This window comes from Excalfactoria chinensis, chromosome 1 (assembly GCF_039878825.1).
Source record: "Excalfactoria chinensis isolate bCotChi1 chromosome 1, bCotChi1.hap2, whole genome shotgun sequence".
Taxonomy (NCBI): domain Eukaryota; kingdom Metazoa; phylum Chordata; class Aves; order Galliformes; family Phasianidae; genus Excalfactoria; species Excalfactoria chinensis.
The window spans coordinates 47,285,745-47,306,123 of NC_092825.1; the positions used below are offsets into that span (position 1 = coordinate 47,285,745).

The window sequence follows — 20,379 nt, forward strand, 5'->3', positions numbered from 1 at the left end:
CTTTGAGATATGTCACTACTCACCTCAGATTTTTCAGCGTTCTCTCACTCCTGTAAGTCATTGATCAGTGACTTAAAGAATATCTATACCAAAAATAAGTCCCTGTTTCGATCTTTCATTTCAGTGCCCTGACTCCCATCTACCCAATCTTTTCTCAGCATCAAATTACTGATCTTGTCACCTGCTGCATCAATAAATTTCAATTCAGAATGTTAAAGCAACATATTTCTTGGCAAGAACCCCTGCAGCCTATGATAGAAAACAGGATACAGCCCCTGACATAGCTTAGGTGTATTTAACAAAGAGATACAGTGAGTCCAGATGGGCAAATCCCGTTTCTTCTCCTTGCAGGAGGCCTCTCAGGGGATGCATACCCTGATTAATGGCATAACTTAAAGCAGAACTCATGGCCTTTTTTTTTGTTTTGCTAACTTGGGCTAGTGGAGGTATATGCAATGTTCTGTCTGCCTTGTTGCTATGTAAAATTTACTAATACAGAGTATATGAAATAAAGAGCAGACCAGCCGTTGTTCAAGTACATTGCAGTATAGTGACTATGAGTCAGAACCACCAAATGTTTTTTACTGATCAGAGTATTCAGGATGCCTCTCCATGTTCAGTGAAGTGGGTAGAACTGTAAGAAGGCTTATGTGATGTAGTAAGTATTCCAAGAAAATCAAGGCTTGAACTTTCTAGTCTGCAGTTCTGCCATCTGAAGTTAGATTGAGCCTGATGAAGTTAGCAAGGAATGTGTGAGAAAGTCAGTAACAGGGAGGGGACGTTCAGCTTTGGGGCATGGATTCCTTCCGGAATTGATGGTGAAAACTGGTGACATCCAGGCTTTCTGGACAATCTAGTTTTAATTCAGCTTTTCAAAAGTAAACAGCCGTGAAGAAAATCTTTTGTAAAAAAGGGGACTACTTAGAAGTTGTGACACAATTGTTGATAACTATTTTTCCTCCGTGGTAGATGCAGGCATCCCATGTTGCAGCTTTGCCTATGAAAACCTTGTTGTGAGGCCTCCATTCCTAGAGGCAGCTCACAGAATCTGAGAGCCCAACGGTGCTCTGGGCTATTTCCCCCAACTTCTCTGCTGCATGTGGCACAGTGAATATCTGACTGATAACCTTCTGCACTGGCACACTTGGCAGGGCACAGACATTTTGCATGGTGGGGCTGTTGTGCAGAACTGAGGGATGGACGCCCTTTGGCTGCCTAAAAGAAGAGATGCACTTTCAGCTTTCTTCATGCGAAGTTTCCCCTGCTTCATGATGCTTACTATTTCTCTAGTATTAAATGCATGTAGAATACAGCTGTGAATTATCTTGGTAGGAATCGCATGGGGTAATAGCTATGTTCCTTCATTGCTTATCTCTGCAAATTGCGCAGCAGTGCTGGAAGCCAGACCAAGTACACACCCTTGGTGTCATCATTACGAGCAGCATGTAACCTGTCCCTATTTCAGTTCTGATGTTTTCATTCTTATTTCGGTGTCCCTGTCAGAATGCTCTTTGTGATGCTTTTTTGGTGGTCTTTTTCTTCATTTTCACTTTCCAGAGCTTTCACACTTCTTTCTGTATGATACTTATGGATGGATATCCTAAGCCTGCTTGCAGCTTACCCCCTTTTCCATGCTAAGATCTCAAATTGTGCTGTTTGGAAGTGGCAGATGACATTTTACAAGTAGATGCTAAGCTAACAGTACCTTTGTGCCTCACCGAGAAACTTTCCCAGCTGCTAATAATAGTTGTCACATTGACTGTAGGCAGTTCAGAACAAGGATGGTGTCTTCAGGACTGACATGTGACTGTGAATCTAACTACAGCGGTTTGCAAGCGCTGTCACCACGAAGCTATCTCTGCTGCCTCTTCACTGCAGGGAGCAACGGAAAGGAAACGTGTCTGCCCTTCACGTGCTTTGTTCTGAACATCAGCAAAAGCCCACCTCTGATAGCAGATCTGGGAGGGTGGGGGTACCAGTTGCCACCGGCAGCCTCCTGTGTACCCTTCAGCAAAGCTCTGAGCCAGTAGGAACTACTGAAACACTTGCAGAGTTTGCCCACCAGGCTGAAGTCAAATGGTCACACAAGCCACTGTAGAATGCTGCTTTTGGGGTCTTTTGTTTGTTTGTTTAGTTTGCTGGTTGACTTGTTGCACAGAATTATTTTAGGTCTTTATGGCACTGATGGCACTTAAGAAGTACATGAAGCCTCGTAGCCTGTTCTGTGATTAAGGTTACAGAACTTCTGAAAGAAAAAAAACTCCCAACACCCAAACCAAAGTGTTCTGGAGATCTAAAGTCTAGACATTAGCAAGAAAGGGAATATGCAAAGAGAAAGCAAAAAGTAGCAGACAGATGTGTATGATCACAGTTGTGCTTGAGGGGATTTTATGTGCTTTTTGTGTGTAATGTGAACTCTGAGGATCAGCTTCCATACTGTGCTGCTGTGGAGGAACTGACTTCTGATGTAGAGGGATACATGGACTGTAGCTGGAACTTGTACCTTTTTCACAAGTACAAACACAAGGACAGTAGAATTTCTGTGTCTGACTGTTAAGAATATGGTAGGCTGTTGCAATAAAAAGATGGGGATCTTTATTCAAACCCCACAACTTTTATACGATCTAATAGTAATAGGAGCGGGGGAAATGGTTTTAAACTAAAGTGAAACTTTAGGTTAGATATGAGGAAAATTGTTTTACTCAGAGAGCAGGAAGGCTCTGGCACCGGCTGCCCAGAGAATGTGTGGGTGCCCCATCCTTGAAGGCACCCAAAGCCAGGTTGGATGGGGACGTGAGTAAGTAAGGACTGGAACTAGGTCATCCTTGAGATCCCTTCCAACCTAGGCTGTTCTGTGATTCTATGTCATGGCTTTGGCATATGTTCTTTGAGGAAACAGCAAAGATGGTTACTTCATAAGGAAGTGCAGCAGTTCCTTGTAGCATCCACCTGAATTTCTAGCTAAAAGAGGATGCTGTGGTTTGAACAGTAGCTGGTGGCAGGAATGCTAGGTGGATAGGGAATGCCCTGAGCTTGTATTTTGCATGCAGTATGTATGCTGGGCAAACCCCAGTTTGTTTCATGTCCTGTGAAGTAACTGTCAGTACAGTCAAACAGACTGAAGCTGGGAGAGGGATGCTAAAGCCAGCTAATTTAAAATTATAAGGACCCACTTTCCAGGATCCCTTTTTAATCAGCTAATTAGTTCTTCCAAAGAAATGCTAGTTTTGTATTTGAATTTGCATGTTTCTAAGTCCTTTTTTCTACCACTTGTGAAAAAATGCATTTGCTTTAATTTGCATTTGGCTTCCGTAAACCGAACTTCTTTAGGTGGATAAGAAGTTGGAAATGTTAGAAATATAGAATTGATTCCTCGGTTTGGTGGAAAACCCAATAATATACAGCTCATGTGGCAAAGGATCCCATCTTTTTGTACAGAAATTCTGGCATCTTCACCATGAGGTAGTTTCCATGAATGGAGCTGAGAACTTCTATTTGTATAGGGTGCCCTGAAGTAGAAGGAAGGCTGAATTGCTGGGCCAGTGCAGTCTTTGAGAAGTGTTTGGGGAAGGTTTGGCCTTGATGTGGGAGGCTGGTAGGGCACTGCAGCTCAGTGCAAATTGAGTTGTAAAGGAAGAATGTTCTGTCGCGTCTCTTGTTGCAAAAAGGGATGTGGAAAGCTTTTCCTCATTAATTCTACTATGATAAACGTGCCTAATCAATAGTGCATTTTATGAATATCTTGGCATTCTCTCAAGAATTGATTTTTTTTTTTTTCGGTTTAATAGGAATGCACAAACACGTATTGTCCCTCAAATGAAAGGTTTAAAATAATCTGAAAAATCGCTGAGATTCTGCTGTATCTAAACAGCTCGTTCTTTTACCCATCTTCTGTATAATTTTATACACACAAAAACCAGCAACAACAACAACAACAAAAAACCAACAACAAATGACTCTGATGTCTTGGATTTAAGGGAAACAGGAATGTTGGAGCTCTTTCTTCTTACAGGCAGAGATATCTCCGTATGTACAAGAAAGAAATGAAAAGGACACAAATGTGTTTTCCCTAATGCAACTTGCCTTTTGTTCTGTCTCTTTAGGAGACAGCTGTAGATCTGATTGTCAGGATATGTCTGTCTGTTCCTTCTTTTTCCTTCATTTGTCCTCATCTGCCACGTCATATTAAGTTATTTTGGAGAATTTCTTTCTAGAGTCTTCTCTGCAAGGTGGCTAAGGGCAATGTTGGTTCTTCCTTGTTTCGTGGAAACATATAAATCCGTAGAGACTTGTGATTTTACTTCACATGGCAAGTTGGGAAATTCTGTGAAGTCAGAATTTTCCCCCAGGGCTTTCCTTCCAGCTATAGATAGCAACAATGGATATATAGATGGCATCAACAAGCACTCATTGCAGATAATAGGGGGTAGTTACGTACTTACTGTCTCATGATACTGGTGTGTCAATTTTAGGTAGACCTTTCCACCTAGGTATTTTGTTACAGGTCATCCTGTTGGATCATGCATGGTAGCCAGATTCCATAGATAGAGATACGTACCTAGCTGTCACACCCTTGATTTTCACATAACCAGTGTTTCTAGGACTAAATAATACTACAGGAATTGATACCTTGCACAGAAAGAAGACCCACTTCTCCTGTTGATGAGCTGGTTGCACACTCTTATGTGTTGCATATTTCACTAAGAATGCCAGCTTCATTCGTCAAAGTCCTATTTTAACAGTTTCAGTGAGTGCTGAGATGGGCTATTAGGTGTGGGCTATTCGAGTGGGCTTCTCCATGTTAGACAGAAAGATTTATTTACTAGCAGTAATATATCTGTCTGACTTAAAATGCTAGTAAGAAAGCGAGGCTTGCATTGCATTAAAAAGCAATGAGTAAAATTGCGTTAATGGCCTCTAAATTTCATGGATTTGCAGGAATTTAGACAAATTAGGAAGGAAGAATGTGAAGATGAGTGCTGTAAAATGCACGTCAATTGCTGGTGTTTCCTTTAAACCAAAATAAATGTGCAGAATTTAACTTTACTTTTGGATTGCGGTAATAATAGAGTTGTGCATCTATTCAGTGTCACACATGTGAGCAGTACTCGCATAGTAAATGCGTATGTAAAATTGAAGACCGAGTTTGTAAACTTCTGAGTCTATGGGCTGGTTCTTCCTTCTGTACCTGCACATTTCACCAGTGCAGAACTGCAGTGCTGACTCAAGCCTTTGAGAAGCAGCAAACAGCAGATACCATTCTGTCCTTCCTTGAGGTTAGATCATGTTATGTTGTTACACTTCTACCATGCTACCGCTTTTGTCTGTTTGGTAATGTTACCTAGTCGCAAAGCTAGAATTGCTGAGGGTGATGACTTTGCCTTTGAAATACGTCTTAAAATTTAGATTACTTTGATTTTCACATTGTGTCAAATTTGACATTGAAGCCTCAAAAATGACCTGGTAAGGTGGTACTTCTGTGCTCAGTGGTGTGAGCAAGCTACCTTCTGGTAGTGTGTGAGGATGGAGAAGATCCTTTTGAATTTGATTGTGTGTTTGCTTCTCATTCCATATTCTTTTGGGACCAGTTTCTTCTGTTGGTTGGGATCTTTGGTTCTGCTACATTAGTGATATGAAAGAATCCATGTTTGTGTGACTCCAGTAAAAGAGTTAGTGCCTCATGACATAGACTCGTTAAACGGTAATACATGCTAGTATTTCCTCATACTTTGAAAACATCTTGAAAGATTATTCCTATTTCATATTTCTCTTCCAACGGCATCTTCCCAACAAGAAGCTTCCAAAGGGAGCATTGCTTTGTCACTGAAGTCTATTTCTAGCAGCCTGAGCCAGGCCTTTGGGACACCGCTGTGCAGGCATCATCTTGTCTGTCAGAGGCCTCTGGGGAGTACATGTCATGGTCACGATCCTATACAATCCAAGAACATTTTGAGCTGTGAAATACCATAGAAACTTTGAAGAGAATGATTTTATCGAGAAACCAGCTCTTCTTGTCCTGGGAGTGAAAGCTGGTTTATTTTCTCTCTTCCTTCTCTTTGTGTTCTTAAATGTCCAGCTGAGATGCCCAGACTTGTGCCTTTTCTATACTTCTCAGCTGCTTTAAAAAAGCTTCTTGAAGTGCTGAATGGAAAAAAAACCTAGTTTTGTATGACCCACATTGCATCCCTGGATGACTGCTCACCTACCTACTGTGAAATATTCTGATGGTTGTAGCTTTGGAGGTGAAGGATCGGTTCTGTTTCTCTGAGAATTGTATTCCTGTTCCTATATGTACGAGTTGTGCTCTCAAGAGGATAAGAAAGGGTGGTTGTGAGAAGGGTTTCAGGTCCTCTGTACTTGAAGTGCCATTGAAATTGAAGTTCAACCTCCTGGTTAACCTTGTGTCAGCATGCATCTGTCCTTGAGCAAGCAGAGCTGGGTAAGGAGATTGTCAGCATTCATATATACTCACCCAAATTATATGAGACACCTGCCCACCTAAGCATATTGCAACTGGGCGTGCTGACTGCTGCAGTGCTGCTAAGAAATGTGTTGTTCACATGACCTGCAGCAAGGATCCACTCAGATGCTGGTTTTGCTTCCTGTTCAGGAGGTGCAGCTCGGAACTCCTCCTTGGCTGCAGTGAGATGAGCCTCAGTCCTGCCTCACATGAATAGGAGAGTGCAGCATGAATAGAAATCAATAAAGTGTGCCTCTAGTGCAAAAAGTCCTTGCAGCAGTTTGAGAGACTAAAGCAAATTCTCCTTCTCACCCTCCCAGACCCCATTTTCGCTATAGTATGGTTGCTAAGGAAGAGATGAGGAAACTGCCTGCATTTTAATAGCAGCTGTTGTTGCTGCAGCAGAGAAAAGAGGTAGTGAAATGTGAGATAATCTCATGTAGTAAAGAAATAAACTTCTGCTTAACTGCCCCTTTGCTTAGGCTCACTCCAAGCTGTTCTTGTAAATGCATCCAAATGAACCTAATCACAGGGATGCTGTTTGCAACACCGGTGGCTGCTTGCAGACTGAGGATCAGCTGTGCACTCGGCTGCTTCTCCTTCACTTTGCAGAGGGACGCGGATTTTTGGCAGCCCCTCGCCTGGGTAGCAAACTGCCATCTAATCCTTGCAGTTTGGGTGTCATTTACAGTCTGCTTCACTTAAATGCTTCTCTGCTAACTGCACAGTCTGCTTAAATGCAAAGCCGGCGCGTGTTTCCCATCAGCAGTTAGTGGATTAAAACGCTGTTAGCCTGAGAAAATTGCCCTTAAAATGGGCCCCAAAGTTGGCTTTTCTTTGTTGGCACCCAGCTTTCTAGCAAATTCCGTGTCATGGGCTGCTGTTGTTGACCGCACAAAAGGCAGCTCTGAAAAAATCATCAACCTGAGCAATTGGAGAATTATTCTCAAAATTCACTTTGCCCATTGTGTACTCATTGGTCACAGACTTGTAGAGCTGTCATCTGTTGTAGCTTCTTGTTGACCCCATGTAAGAGCACCCGTTGTTGTCTCAGTCCAGAAAGGTTTTGCCATTGAGGGTGGGCACGTGCTGTTATTGCTGGTATTTGACCCAGGATGTAACCTGGCTTCCCCTTGAAGCATGGAAGGGCTGATGCAAGTCAGCCTTTGTGTTGTAAGCAGGCACAGCCAAAATAGCGCTGAGACCATTTGTGGTGCCAGGGGAACGTTTTCTCCCTACATCTCCAAGTGATCAAAATTGTCATAAACCAAAGATAAAACTTCCATTGAAACCAGGGCTTGATGTGCTGCACATTCCACAGCTGCTGGTCAGATGTGACTATTTAATGCAGCAGAAGCTAGGAAAAAATTCTTGATGTAATTAGAATGGCTGCTGGTGGCTGAGGGATGGCTGGAAAGGGGCTTTGCCTCTCAAAGCTGTGGTTATGTGCTGTCATATTGAAGTTAATGTTACACAAATAGCTGCGATGGTTTTCCTCACTAGCTATCCCATGCTGTCAAACCCTTATTTTACTTGTGTGTATCATAGTTGAGCTGGTTGCATCCTGGCTGTTTGGTGTGGCAGCGTTACATGGGTTGTGTTCTGCTGTCTTGGGAGTGGGGAGGGTGCTGCAGCTCTGGGCTCTCACATGGGGTGTGCAGAGGTGCTGAGCACTTATACGTAAAGCACCGTGACCTGTAACAAGCCTTAAAGTGCATGGTTTGCTTTTCACTGCTTTGACTTACGCTTGCACTTTCCTCAGCTGTGATGATGAGGTTGGGCTGATTTCACTTGTTCTTTGCAAGTTTCTCTTTCCAATTCCAATCGCATGACTTATTGATTGGGTTGCAAGGAGGAATTTTTATGTAGGGCAAACTGCGCTCACCGGCTTAGAAAGTAAATCAGTGGCCTCCATCAGCATCCAGGCAACCAGCCAGCGTGTGGCTCTTCTCCGTGAGCCCTGCTCACTCCGTTGCTGCACTGGTCTGCGTACACTGCCTGCCCTCACCTCTCTTAGGCCACTTTCAGGGTCTATAGGTTTTCCTTAGGAGAAAGGTTTGGAGGTACTGACTCTTGGGCCTCACAGCAGGCTCAGAGCCACACACCTCTCATTGCAGGGTCACAGACAACAGGAAATGCAGAATATTTTTTTAATGTGTTGTTTTAAATCCGTCGTGGTATGTGACATAGGCTCAAAGTATTTTTTTTCTCCTAAGGAGTTGAGATGCAGAGGCTGTGGCCTAGTTTCAGCAGTCCTGTGCAGGCTTTTACACATGCACTGTGCTTTAGAAGTCGTGGAGCTTTCAGGTAGGTACACCTAAGGGCAGGCACGCTGTTGCAGATTTAGATGGCAAGCTGCAAAAAAACATCTTTACTCATCATAAATATTTGTTCTTACTGCTGCTTACTGCTGAGGTACCCCGGTACTACAGCTGGAGCCGTATCATAAAAATGTTGGTGTGGATGCAGCCTCCGTATGTTGCCACCAGCCATCAGCAGACAGTGCCTGTGAGCTCAGTGTTCTGCAGTTCTATAGTAAGACAAACAGAAAGTGGTCACAGCTTGCTCTATTTCTTTAACAGCTTAACTCAGTAGGTAGTGTTGCGGTGTTGTCTGTTATTACACCCTCACAGAAGCGCTGCTCTTCCCCTCTTCTAAAGGGCTACCAACAGCTCACTGTACCATCTTCCAGATGCTCTGGAACCATAGAGTCATAGGATCATTTGAGTTGGAAGGGACCCTTAAAGGTCATCTAGTCCAACTCCCCTGCAGTGAGTAGGGACGTGTCTTAGTAATTCTCAACAGAGACCTTGAAGTCTTGTCCAAATTTAAGTGTATTTCAAATCTTGTCATACTTGTGAAATAGGTCAGATATTCTCATTTTCTAGTGAGAGAATCAGACAATGATGCAAAGCTTACAAAATGTTACATGGACACCAGTTCGATGAAAGAGATGAGTTATTTTCCACCCAGCAGATATATGCTCTTCTTTATATGAACCGATTCATTCCTGACTTGGAAATTGATGTAAAGTTTAACTGCGGGGTTAAAAGAAGCAGAAGATGGTTGGTTTGTGATTGAAAGACTTGTGCTTGGTCTGTCATTGAGTAACTTAGCATTTCTCTGGTCATTCTAGACCCTTGGCTGAGCTCCACATGGAACGGCCTTGGATTGGTTCTTGGGACATCTGTTAATCTATATATAGGGTTCACACACTTGCACACGTAAACAGGTGATCTCCTAAATATACAAAATGGTGTTTGGAACTCCGAGTACTTATTTAAGCCAAATGAGTTCAGAAGTGAACTGAATTAATCCTTTTTGTCCTCCCAAAATAAACAGTATTGGGAAAAAAAAGTGCATTCTGTGCTGATTATAACCACTGCTTAATATGTACGCATATACATTCACTAATCCCAGGCATTGCCTAATAGCTATTTAAAATATACAGAAAAGGACCTTTTTCCTATTCTTCGGTTTGGTCCCCTTGACAATTGCTGCTTCTTGCTGCAAAGGGACATGGTGTTTAAAAATAATAGGTGCATAAAATGAGTAGAGAAAAAGGGTAGCAGATGGTAACTGATATAGAAGGAAGTTATATTTGGAAAATTCATAAGGGAAGCTGAAGTCGAGAAGGGATTTTTGAGCTGTTTGTGGAGTTTGTGTCTGCCCAACTGGCACTGATTTGTGTTAAGTCTGGTAGTAGTAGGGAGGATTTAGAGGAGTGAAAGAGAAGTAAAACCTTGCATTGCTAGTGAAAAAGTGAGAGTGAGTAACCAGAGGATGATCTAATATCAGTTCCAGGGGAAAAAAGCTATGGAAAATTTGATAATCTAAATAAGAGCAGTGGCATAATCCTATTATGCAGCTTTTCCATTTTAGGAGGTCTGCTCAAGCATGATTTTGTTGTTTTGATATTGGAAATTTGGTTTCCAGGGGTTTTGCCTGGGTGTAACAGACTTATGTAAGTTCTTTAACATAGCACAATATGTTTTAGTTACTAAAAGTGTCTTTGAATATAATGATGTAGTGCTTAAGTGGTTTAAGAGCTGCCTGTAATCAAAGGAGGTAGAGTTTCTGGTTGGGATCAGCCTGTCATGGCCTGGAAACAAGCGCTTCTAAAGGTGTGGAAAGAACAAAGGTTAGTGAAGGTGTAAATGATCTTAATGATGGTTTATAAAAAAAAAAAAGAAAAAGAAAAAGATAACTTAGGCAAATGGAGACAGTTGGGTGAAATGTGCATTGCTACAGGTGTACATCAAGGAGCAGAAAATGCCATCTGCATCTGAGTGGGAGAGCCGTTCCCTGAATGTCCTAGCACTGGGGGAAAGGTGGTTCAGCTGGGGAGGTAAGTGGTGGAGATAGCTGGGACAGTGAGGAAGGCAGAGGGTCCCACCAAATGAATAGCAAAGAGGCAAAACCAGCTAACAAATACACTGCTAGATGTGTAAGTGGGAAGAAATGAGTAATACTGAGCTTATCTGCCCATAAAGCTGGGGTGGTGGATGCTATAGGTCTGTGCTTAGCTGGTGTACATTTAATGAGATGTGCTAGTTTAGGGTATAGAAATGAGCCCCCCAAATGGCTCAGGAGTGGAAAAAATGCCACATAGTGAGAGTTACCTGACAGGGCTGAGTCTGCTTGCAGTCTCACCTCTTCTTTGTATTAGTGCTAGCAACAACCCAGCCATGCAGGAACGCTCCTGGGCCCCCTGAGAAATCCTCTGGCTTAAGAAAGAGAAGAGAGGTAGCTTGGTTGTACGCTGAATGTGGAAGTGCTTTCAGATATAGGAATTTTATTCACACTGTTGTAAACTTAAAAAAAAAAAAAAAAAAAAAAAAAAGAATGTCAAGAGCCAATGGAAGCTGGAGCTAGGCAAGTCCAGCCTAGCTGAGGTGAGGATGATTCAACCACAGAAGAGATGGGCTTTTCATCTTTCATCCACTTCACATGAAGACCAGATGCCTTATTGGAAGGTGTAGCTCAGTTTAATGCAAAGGGCAGACGGAAGGTTTAAGGAAACAGGTAAAATAGGCTGATGTATGCAAGTAGGTGAAGTGCCATCTTCTGCTTAAGCTTTTTGGTCTCTGCTTTAGGGTGTGTACAGTATAAATTTGGGTGTAGTGTAGGAAATGAATGTATTGGACCAAAAGAATACTTTAGAAAGGAAGTATAAGGGTTGTGATAATTCTGTAGAACAGTTTTGTTCTCCGATGGTTCTGCTGCATTTGTGTGGACTTCTCTTTTGTGGACTATACAATGTGAACTTGACAGTGAAATAGAAGTTTAAACAAGGAAGATGCCATGCCATTCGTACTGTTTTATTTTGAGTGTGCTTAGGAGCTTGGGCTTGACTGCAGATGAGATTCAGTGTCTTCTCTCTCAGGTTGTCCTAAATCGGTGTGTGTGTACTTGTGTTTCCTTGGTTTTACGAGGTACCTTTCTCATGGAGGTTGTCTTTGAACGTTTGTAAGGCTAACTTCTACAGTTTTGCTTTGGTTATATAGTTTGAATGGGAACTGCTGTTACAATCTGGCTGCTGAAGTTATGAGTGAAGTGGTCATTTGCATTTGAAAAAAAATAGATAATTGCACTGTACACAGGTAATACATATATTCCGTTGCACTCCAGTAAGTAGAGGATGTTCTAGTGATAAGGGATTTCTTCTGCTGTGGGACAAGGATGCTTGTAGAGATAGCCATGGTATTTCATTTTCATGAGGTGTTTCTGAAGGTGAAAGAATTTCTCGGTTGAGGAAGGAAATCGGTCTTGTAATTTAGAGAATCTAATGACCCATAATTTTCTCAAATCAATTTAATCTGCACAAGGTAATTTAGGTTTTTAGGAGTCATTAGCAGTTGGAGTGTCACTCTGGTTTTATTGGAGTACTGTCAGACAGCGCTCTTGTGTTTGTTTTTTAATATTAATGGTGTGTAAGACCTTGGTGCTCTAGAAAGAATTGAGAAACAGCCCTGGCTGTGCACATTTTTATCACCCTGCCAAGACCCTTTGCAACTTCCTCCCCTCGTTACCCGCAGCAGAACACGGAAACCTCGATGCTTGCAGCCACTTCTGCAATTGCAGCGGTGCAGGGCGGTGCGGTGGGAGGGGGTCTGCTTGTTCTGCTGCTTGCTGAACATCTGAAGAAGAAAACAAGATGCATTTGAAAATGTGTTCTCAGTTACTTCTCACACTGATGGTTTTCCTTCTCTTCCCTGTCTCTGCTGTTGTGCAGTGCTGCAGTTGAAGCTCCAGCAGCGACGCACACGGGAGGAGCTGGTGAGCCAAGGGATCATGCCGCGTAAGTATCACTTCAGCTCTTTCTCTTGATGTTTTTGTGCTTGTTTTTGAGCTGAGAATGGTTTCATGTATGATTTGAAAGATCTAATTGTCCGTTTCTGGGTGAACAACATCAGATATAAAAGCCCCACCCAGTTCCACCCAACTTTCTCCCTGGTTGGTACTCTAGGTACGGGGCCTCCTTTGGTACCAAGGAGCAGAGTAATGGCTTCAAGTGTAACTATACCCCAAAAGAACATTTGTGTTTGATTGTAGCGGAGACAAGTCTCCTGGAGACCATGCTGTTAGAAGTGTCATATATTTTTGACGCATGCTGGTAATCGCTCTTCTAACAGGCTTCCTGCCTTTGCAGTTTCTGTTCTTGTTTGTCAGCTCCTCAGACCTCTGAGGCAGCTGTAGCTTTGTACGTTCATGTTCCATAAACTAGGTCCAAACTGGCAACGTGTACAAGATGTTAACCCAGGAGGAGCCGTGTTTTATGTTAGTAGCTAGAAAACAAGGCCAGCAAGGGACCTATGGGCATCAGCTAGTTCTCTTCCTGCAAGGGAAGGCAAAATCTGCAGAGCCAGAGAACTTCAGTATACTTGTCTGGGTGGATGCACCGGATGTACCTTGAGTGAAATAAATTCACTGTCAGGTTAGCACTGGAGAAAAAAACATTTCTGTTTTGCTCTCTGCCCACTGGTGCCTCTGAACTAAATGTTATGTAGGTAACAACTTGAACCAAGACCAAAGAGAAGTGTTTAGAGTTCTGCTCAGTTTCACTTCACAGCTCTAGTAGAAGGCAGCGGCTCAGGTAAATGTTTTCTTCTTTCAGAAGCTTACCCCCTTCCCCATTTCACACACCTTGAGGACAATATGCTAAAGAATTTCTCATGACTTCTATTTCTGGGGAGCATGTTGTAATATGACATGCTGTGATTTAGACTTTGGTAAAGCCATAAGGTTAGGCTGTCAGCTCTCTCTCTGAATGAAGAGAACCTGTCAGCACTGCTCTGTCAGCTGAAGCGGCTCACTGGGAGGTAGTGACATGCTCAAGATGTTTCTGGGCTCCCTGTTTAAAGTTATGTCTCCAAATTAAATAGGAAAGATTGTCCTGTCTGGATATGGCACATCATGCCTACCTTCTTATTTTTATCTGGATAATTCATATACGTGCTTCAACAGAATGCTCTTGATTCTGAAAGAAATACGGGTGTCCTGATGGCTGTGTGATTTGTTAATTCTTCCCAGAAGAAAATACTCCTAAATGTTCTTGACTTCTTTGTGGTCTTCTGCCTTAGGTGGATTACATGCAAATACTCACTAGGTTTTGTTCAGAACTGGCTTTCTTCAAGGTGTTGCTGGCCAAACTTGTGATTCCTGAGAGGGGTCTGCTTTACAGGCCCCTTGGAAATGAGGCTCTTTCAAGTAACTCAAGTGAGGCACCCAGAGTAATTAGTCTGTCTTAAATTTGCTTAAAATACAGCCCAAATAACAAGTCTTTGCAGACTTGTACTCTTCATTGCTTCATTTATGTCTTGTACATGTGAATTTTATGACAGACCAAAGGAGAATGCCCAGTGCAGTATCACTGTGAAAATATTGGCACCACATAAAAAGGTTCTTTCTGCAATTAAGAGAAAACATTGTAGCTGATCTGTTCTAAACATGATTTGAAATTGTTTCCCTCCAAGCCATGCTGCCATTTATCTATACCTGCCAAGTGGAAATAACCACACGCAAGGAAATGTTTAAAACATTCTTTGTCTAGGCTGTTAATGAGAAGATTGAAGTGAGATAAATTGTGATCCTTAAAGCAAAGACCAGTTTTTAACCTGAGAAGTACAAGAGATGACTAAGGACCATGTTCCTGCTGAGGGCATCTCCGATTCACAACAGCTTTGTTCCTACTTCCAGCAGTTCAGAACACTCTTTACTTACCACTGGCAGTGTGCAGGTATCCTGAGTTCTGTCATATCCCTACCCTGCACATTCTGTCTGTGAAAGCATTTAGCAACTTGTGTTCCCATCATCTGCTACAAAGCATGACTATACCAAACCCTGACCCTTTCTCTTGTGTTCGCTACTAAGGAAACCAGCCCTGCTCAGCCCTCTCTCATGGTTTAACAAAATTAAAACTGGGAATCCAGAGGATGGTGTGGTGCTGAATGAAATGAGCTGACGTGCTCCCTCCACAGGAAGTGCTGGTTGGCTTCTAGTTTCTTGTTTCTATTTGGACAGCCTTTACACTCTTAAAAGAGTTGTGGCAGTTGTGATTCTATCTCCATTAGCCTTAGAGCTTTGGCTGGAAAGGGGCTTCTGAAGTCAGACTCCTGACTGAACCTGGCTTTGCACCACAGAAAAGTCCCAGAGTTTGAGAGTTGTTTTACATTGGGATGAAGCTGAATTGAAGGTATTCTGCCTGTGTCTAGCACTCATTCAGTCAATAGGAACAGACTTGAGCTGGTCTGGCACAACACCTGCTGTTTTGCTATCACATGTAGATAGAAATATCAGTTGATGAACATAAACTGTTCTTCTTGGTGAATTTGCAGGGTTTTTTTTATGCTATCTTAGGTGTTCATTAAGATTTAGCATTTAATTGAGTTCGGTTCCTGGATCCTGCCACCAAGCAGACCTGCAAAAATCTATGAAACAAATAAGGTACCCGATACCTCTGGTTCTCCTGAATGAAGTACAAATTTTATATGGTGTTTGAATTCAGCTTGTGAACTGTAAACAAGGATTTGTATTTTCAGGCTTCCTTCCACACAGGGCTCTTGGCCACCGAGTGGAAGAACACATTTTGTGAAGCAGTTGAGAGCCAGGGAGAGTCACACCGCTCCTGCTTTGCTTGTTCAGAACAAAGCTGGGAGTTGCTTACTTTGTCCCCATGTGGAATTCTGTTTATATGGCAGAAAGGCAAATGTATCAACATTTTTTTTACCAAGTACACTTAATCTCGCTTGAGTAACCTTTCCTGCCCACCAACCACACAGCAGGGCTATGCTTCACTAAAGAATTAGTGTAATGTAGTTACTAAAACTAAAACATTTATAAGCAGTGACAGGGGATTCAAAATAATGGAGTTTAATGCTTCATTAATTTCTGTTACTCTTCTGTTATCACTTTATGTAACCTTTTACTAGCAGTGGGGCTCATTAGTTGAAGATTAAAATTGTATATTGCCCAGAGGGAAGAACTGATAACCAAGTCTTCATCTGCATCTGACGCACCTGTGATCTGAGCTAGGACTGTATCTTGAAACAGGGAAAGTTTTCACTTATTTGGGTTTTGGCCTGTTTTCTGACAGTGACAACAGGCAAGATCTTTTGACTGTTTGCATATATTTATATATATAATGTACATTTTGTAACTATGCAAAAGTGATTTTCATCTTATTCTCTTAAAATGCAAACTAAACAAAAACTGCTGGCTGTGCTCAGCTCTGCACTCTGTTATGCTGCAGAACAGTCAGATGCTGTCCATTTTTACGGTGTCGAATTTAAAGTTTACAGCTATTGTAAGTATTTTTTTGTGAGAATCAGATCTTCACTTTTCTGCTCTCAAAAAGAATGTTTAACACAGCCCCTGAGATACATCTGAGGAGGAAGACATGTGGGAAGTGTCTTCAACTAAAACAGAGAAACATTTAAGAAGAAAGGCATTTGGCCAGTGTAGCAATACTCGGCTTTGCGAAACATGTTGTGCTTCTTCTGTTTGTTTTCTCTTTCTGTTTTAAAGCTTTGCAATACCCCTTGTTTGATCGATCGGGACTGTGATTCTTGGCTTCTGCCTGCAGACATGAAATAGAGCCAAGCCGGGAATGTCATCATGCAGCACAGTCCTGCCCCAGAGCTGCTCTTGTGACTGTTAGATTCACCTAAACAGATGAAGCAGAAATAGAGAATTGTTTCTGGGAATGTGCTTTGTGACTATCTGCAGGGTGTCTCAGGCACTTAGAAAAGGGAACTGTGTTAGCAGGGGGCTAGGAACTTCTAGGAGCTCCCCTCTGGCCTCAGTGTACTTAGTGCTCACCAGTTTTTGTGCCTGCATCTAGGTTCTCTAGTAGTATATTTGGGTTCTGGGATGCCATGTATGTGGAGTTATGACTAGATGCAGAAGGCAGGTTAAAAAAAGAAAACAATGCTGTCCTTTCCAGCATACAGTACTCAGCTCAAGTCCTTGTCAGCTTACTAATTCCTGCTGGCAATTTCGAGTTTTCATCCCATGAGCCCCATGAGCAACTGGATCCAGTACTGGTTTGTAATGTTTTGTCTTCTCTTGCCATGCCAACTGTCCAGTGCAAATCACTTCTAAATAGAAAGCAGAGCTTCCCTGATACTACGTGGTTAGAAGGTAGCAGTTGGAATAGAGTCCAGGAAGGATGGAGTCAGTATTGTCCTTCTGACTGTCTGCTTTTACGGGCCTCAGCCCTAAGCTGTTTCTGTACTATAGGTGTGCAACACTTGGGTGCAGCTTTTTACTTGGACTTGTCTTCTGTCTGTTACTTGAGTGTATGCTGGGAAATGAGATGTGGGCACCCTGTGTTGCTGAGTTTCACACTCTCCTGAGGAGGAGATGCTTTAAATCTGTGCCTCACAAATCTTTGCCCGAACAAGGTTTTTCTCTCTCCCTAACATCTAACCTAAATCTCCCCTCTTTTAGTTTAAAACCATTCCCCTTGTCCTATTACAACCTATGTAAAAAGTCATTCCCCTCCTGCTTACAGACTCCCCACAAGTATTGGAAGGCCGCAATGAGGTCTCCCCAGAGGGGAGCTGAGAGAGACGAATCCTTTGTGGATATTGTCAAATCCTGGTTCCTGCTACAGACAGTAGCTACAGTAGAACATACTAGAACACTGTCAGAGCAAAAGACTTCCCCTGACAGCTTTTAAAATGTTTTACCAGCATTACTTGTTAAAGAGGAGCATCTATTGGTGTAAATCAAGAAAAGCAAAGGTAAATAGCTGTTAGAACACACACAGTTATCTAAATGTGCTGTATTTTTCACAACAGAAAATGTTCTGCTGTGACATGGATGACTTCAGGTGCAATTCTTAATGCCTCTGCAGCATTTCATCTCCATGATGGCTGTGGTAGACAATGAGCTGCCGTGCCTGGGCAGGGTTTTACTGATTCAGGAGTGTTGCCGTGTGGCCCTGCAGTGGCCATGTCAGGATTGTTGTATGTTCTGTTTGAATTGCAGATAAACTGATTGCTTTAATCCCCTGAATGTGCCCTTCCTGCTTTGTGCTGTCTGTGCCGTGTATTAACTCCAACATTCTCCTGCTGCTTTACACATCAGGACTTAGAAGTGATGTTCCTTGTATTTTTTGGAAGCCTATTTAGAGTAACAACACGAAGTTATACTTGCCTACCACCCCGTATCAGCTGTTCTGCCCACCAATGCTGCTTCTGTCTCCTGCCTTTTTCCACAAAACATGCTGACCTTGTACTTTCATGTAGGATAAGAAGTTCAAAGCAAACATATGGACTGCATCTTCGCTCCCAGACTTTTTTAATAAAATGTCCAAACCCATCAAGCCTTGAAGATATAAAAATAATAACTTACTAAAGTACTTCATCTCTGAAGGCTTGCATTTCCTGGTTCATTGTGTGTAGAATGAAATCTCAAGTACGGAGGCCAGAGAGACTTTTGCAGTGCTAGATGCCGTGCTCTGAGAGCAGGACTGGAATACCGAGAAGGTATCCTAAACCAAACATCTCTTTGAGGACACATCCAGCTGGATTTCTGTTTGTGCCACGTCACACAGAAATCTGTAACTGGTTTCATTTTCATTTGATCATCATCCCTCCACTTGTCTTCCAGGAATGCTTTGCTGGTTCACTGACGGGATCTCTTGAAGCTCAGTTTCAAAGCCTTGAGGCTTTGTAGAGAGAAGGGAGCCTGTATGGTTAAGCTGAGAGCCTCCTTTCAAGAGGCTTAATAACTGCACCTGCTCTGTTTGTTTTTTGATAGCTGCATGTGTTTGTTTTCCCTGTGTTTGTATCATCTGATTCATAAGACTTAAGAAAGCTCATTGTGTGAGCAATGGAAATGTGCTGTCTGACCTTCTGAAGCTGCAGAGAGAAAAGTTTGTGCTGAGGGTTTAGACAGGCTGCATTTTTCCCAGCTCCCTGCAACGATCAAGTATTATACTCGATTGCTTGCTAGGATGCTTAATAATTCAGGGAAGTAAAACTTAGTATGTCATGCAGTTCTTTCTCCTTCATTTTCCCACTGTCTTTTTGGGTTAGCTCATTCTTGTTAGCTGGGAATGATCTCCCCTTTTTCTTTTCGTTGCCCCACATCTCCGCCAGCCTTGGCACTCTGTAACACTATCAGAAGAGTTTGCAAAGGGACGGTTGCCCAGCCAAGAAGCAGGCATAAGGCCAGGTCTAGGATAGGATGAATCAAAGGGTTCCCATTTCCTCTTCAGTTTGGACGTGGAATAATAATAACTGTATTGAAGCTTTCCATTCTTCTTTGTATTTTCCAATTCAGTATTTCAGTAACGTCATTTGAATGCAAAGAGTTAGTGGGGATGCGCAGGGTGATTTGTACATTATCAGTGTTTGCTGTACATCTCCTATGATGTGAGGCTGTAGCAAGTAACCCAGAGATCTGATAACTGTTACCATGGGTGACAATTTCCACTTTGCTCCTGGAGAAGGTAAGGTCTCTGAGAAATGACACAACTCTGTTAAGAGTTTAAATTAACTCACATGTGGGCCTTGACAGTTTGTCAGGCTTTCTCTGAGTTCTTCCACACTGGCTTTGACAAGCAGGCTCTTATTCTGCTGTTACATCTAACACAAGTCTTATCCTTCTGTTGTATCTTAAAGGAGCGGTGGCTTTGCTGAGCAAACCAAGTGCATCACAAGTGTTGGTGCAAGAGACAGTGCGACACTACAAAGCTTCTTCAGCTCAATTTCCACGGCACATGGCCTTTCTTCCCCTGCCATGTCTCTAGCTCAGCAGCAGGGAAGTCCCCCCAAGGGCTGTAACTGTGATGCCAGGCTTTGGCAGTGCTGGCAACAGTAATGATGTGGGAGGGAGCCCTTCTCCAGCCCCTGGACCAGAAACACTCACAGCTGGTAATGACAGTCATACTGTTATTGAAGGGTGTCAGTGAAGAGCAAAGCTGCTTTTGTGTGCATGCCAGAGATGTGTTTCTTACTTTCCTAAAAATGTTTTTTTGTTTTTTTTTTGTTTTTTTAATTTAATTTTTTTTTCTAATCAATCTTAACTTCGCATTTTCTGAGTTTATAATATTTTGGGGCCCGAAGAATCACAGTTTACCAGTTGTGTTCTTATCCTTACATTGATGCTTGGCTCTTAACCTTAACCCAGGGGCTCTTATCCATGCCAGGGCTATGAAGTCAGCAAGGATTCTGATTTATCATCAGGTCTGTGTCCCAAATGTGGAATTCATGGGTGCTGCATGGACACAAAAGTGTGCTGATAGAGCGCTCTTTCCACCACCTGTGTATTCCTCCTCTCCTTTCATATTCTTTCAGCATGCTTCTCCATGATATCGCCCTGCAGCAAGATGAAAGCTCCTTCTGTGCATGTGACCCCATTTTTGAATACTTCTGCCTTCCATGCCTTAAGAAATGTGTTTTGGAAGT

At 42.5% G+C, this 20,379-nt stretch overlaps 1 protein-coding gene across 1 annotated transcript in view; it reads left to right on the forward strand.

Annotated features, from left to right (window-relative positions):
- MRTFA (myocardin related transcription factor A) overlaps positions 1-20,379 on the forward strand; it is a 94,415-nt gene that overhangs the window by 53,117 nt on the left and 20,919 nt on the right. Inside the window, exon 4 of the mRNA XM_072338924.1 lies at positions 12,696-12,761. Coding sequence (XP_072195025.1) covers positions 12,755-12,761 — 7 coding nt within the window. The 5' untranslated portion in view covers positions 12,696-12,754. The remainder of the gene's footprint in view (positions 1-12,695; positions 12,762-20,379) is intronic.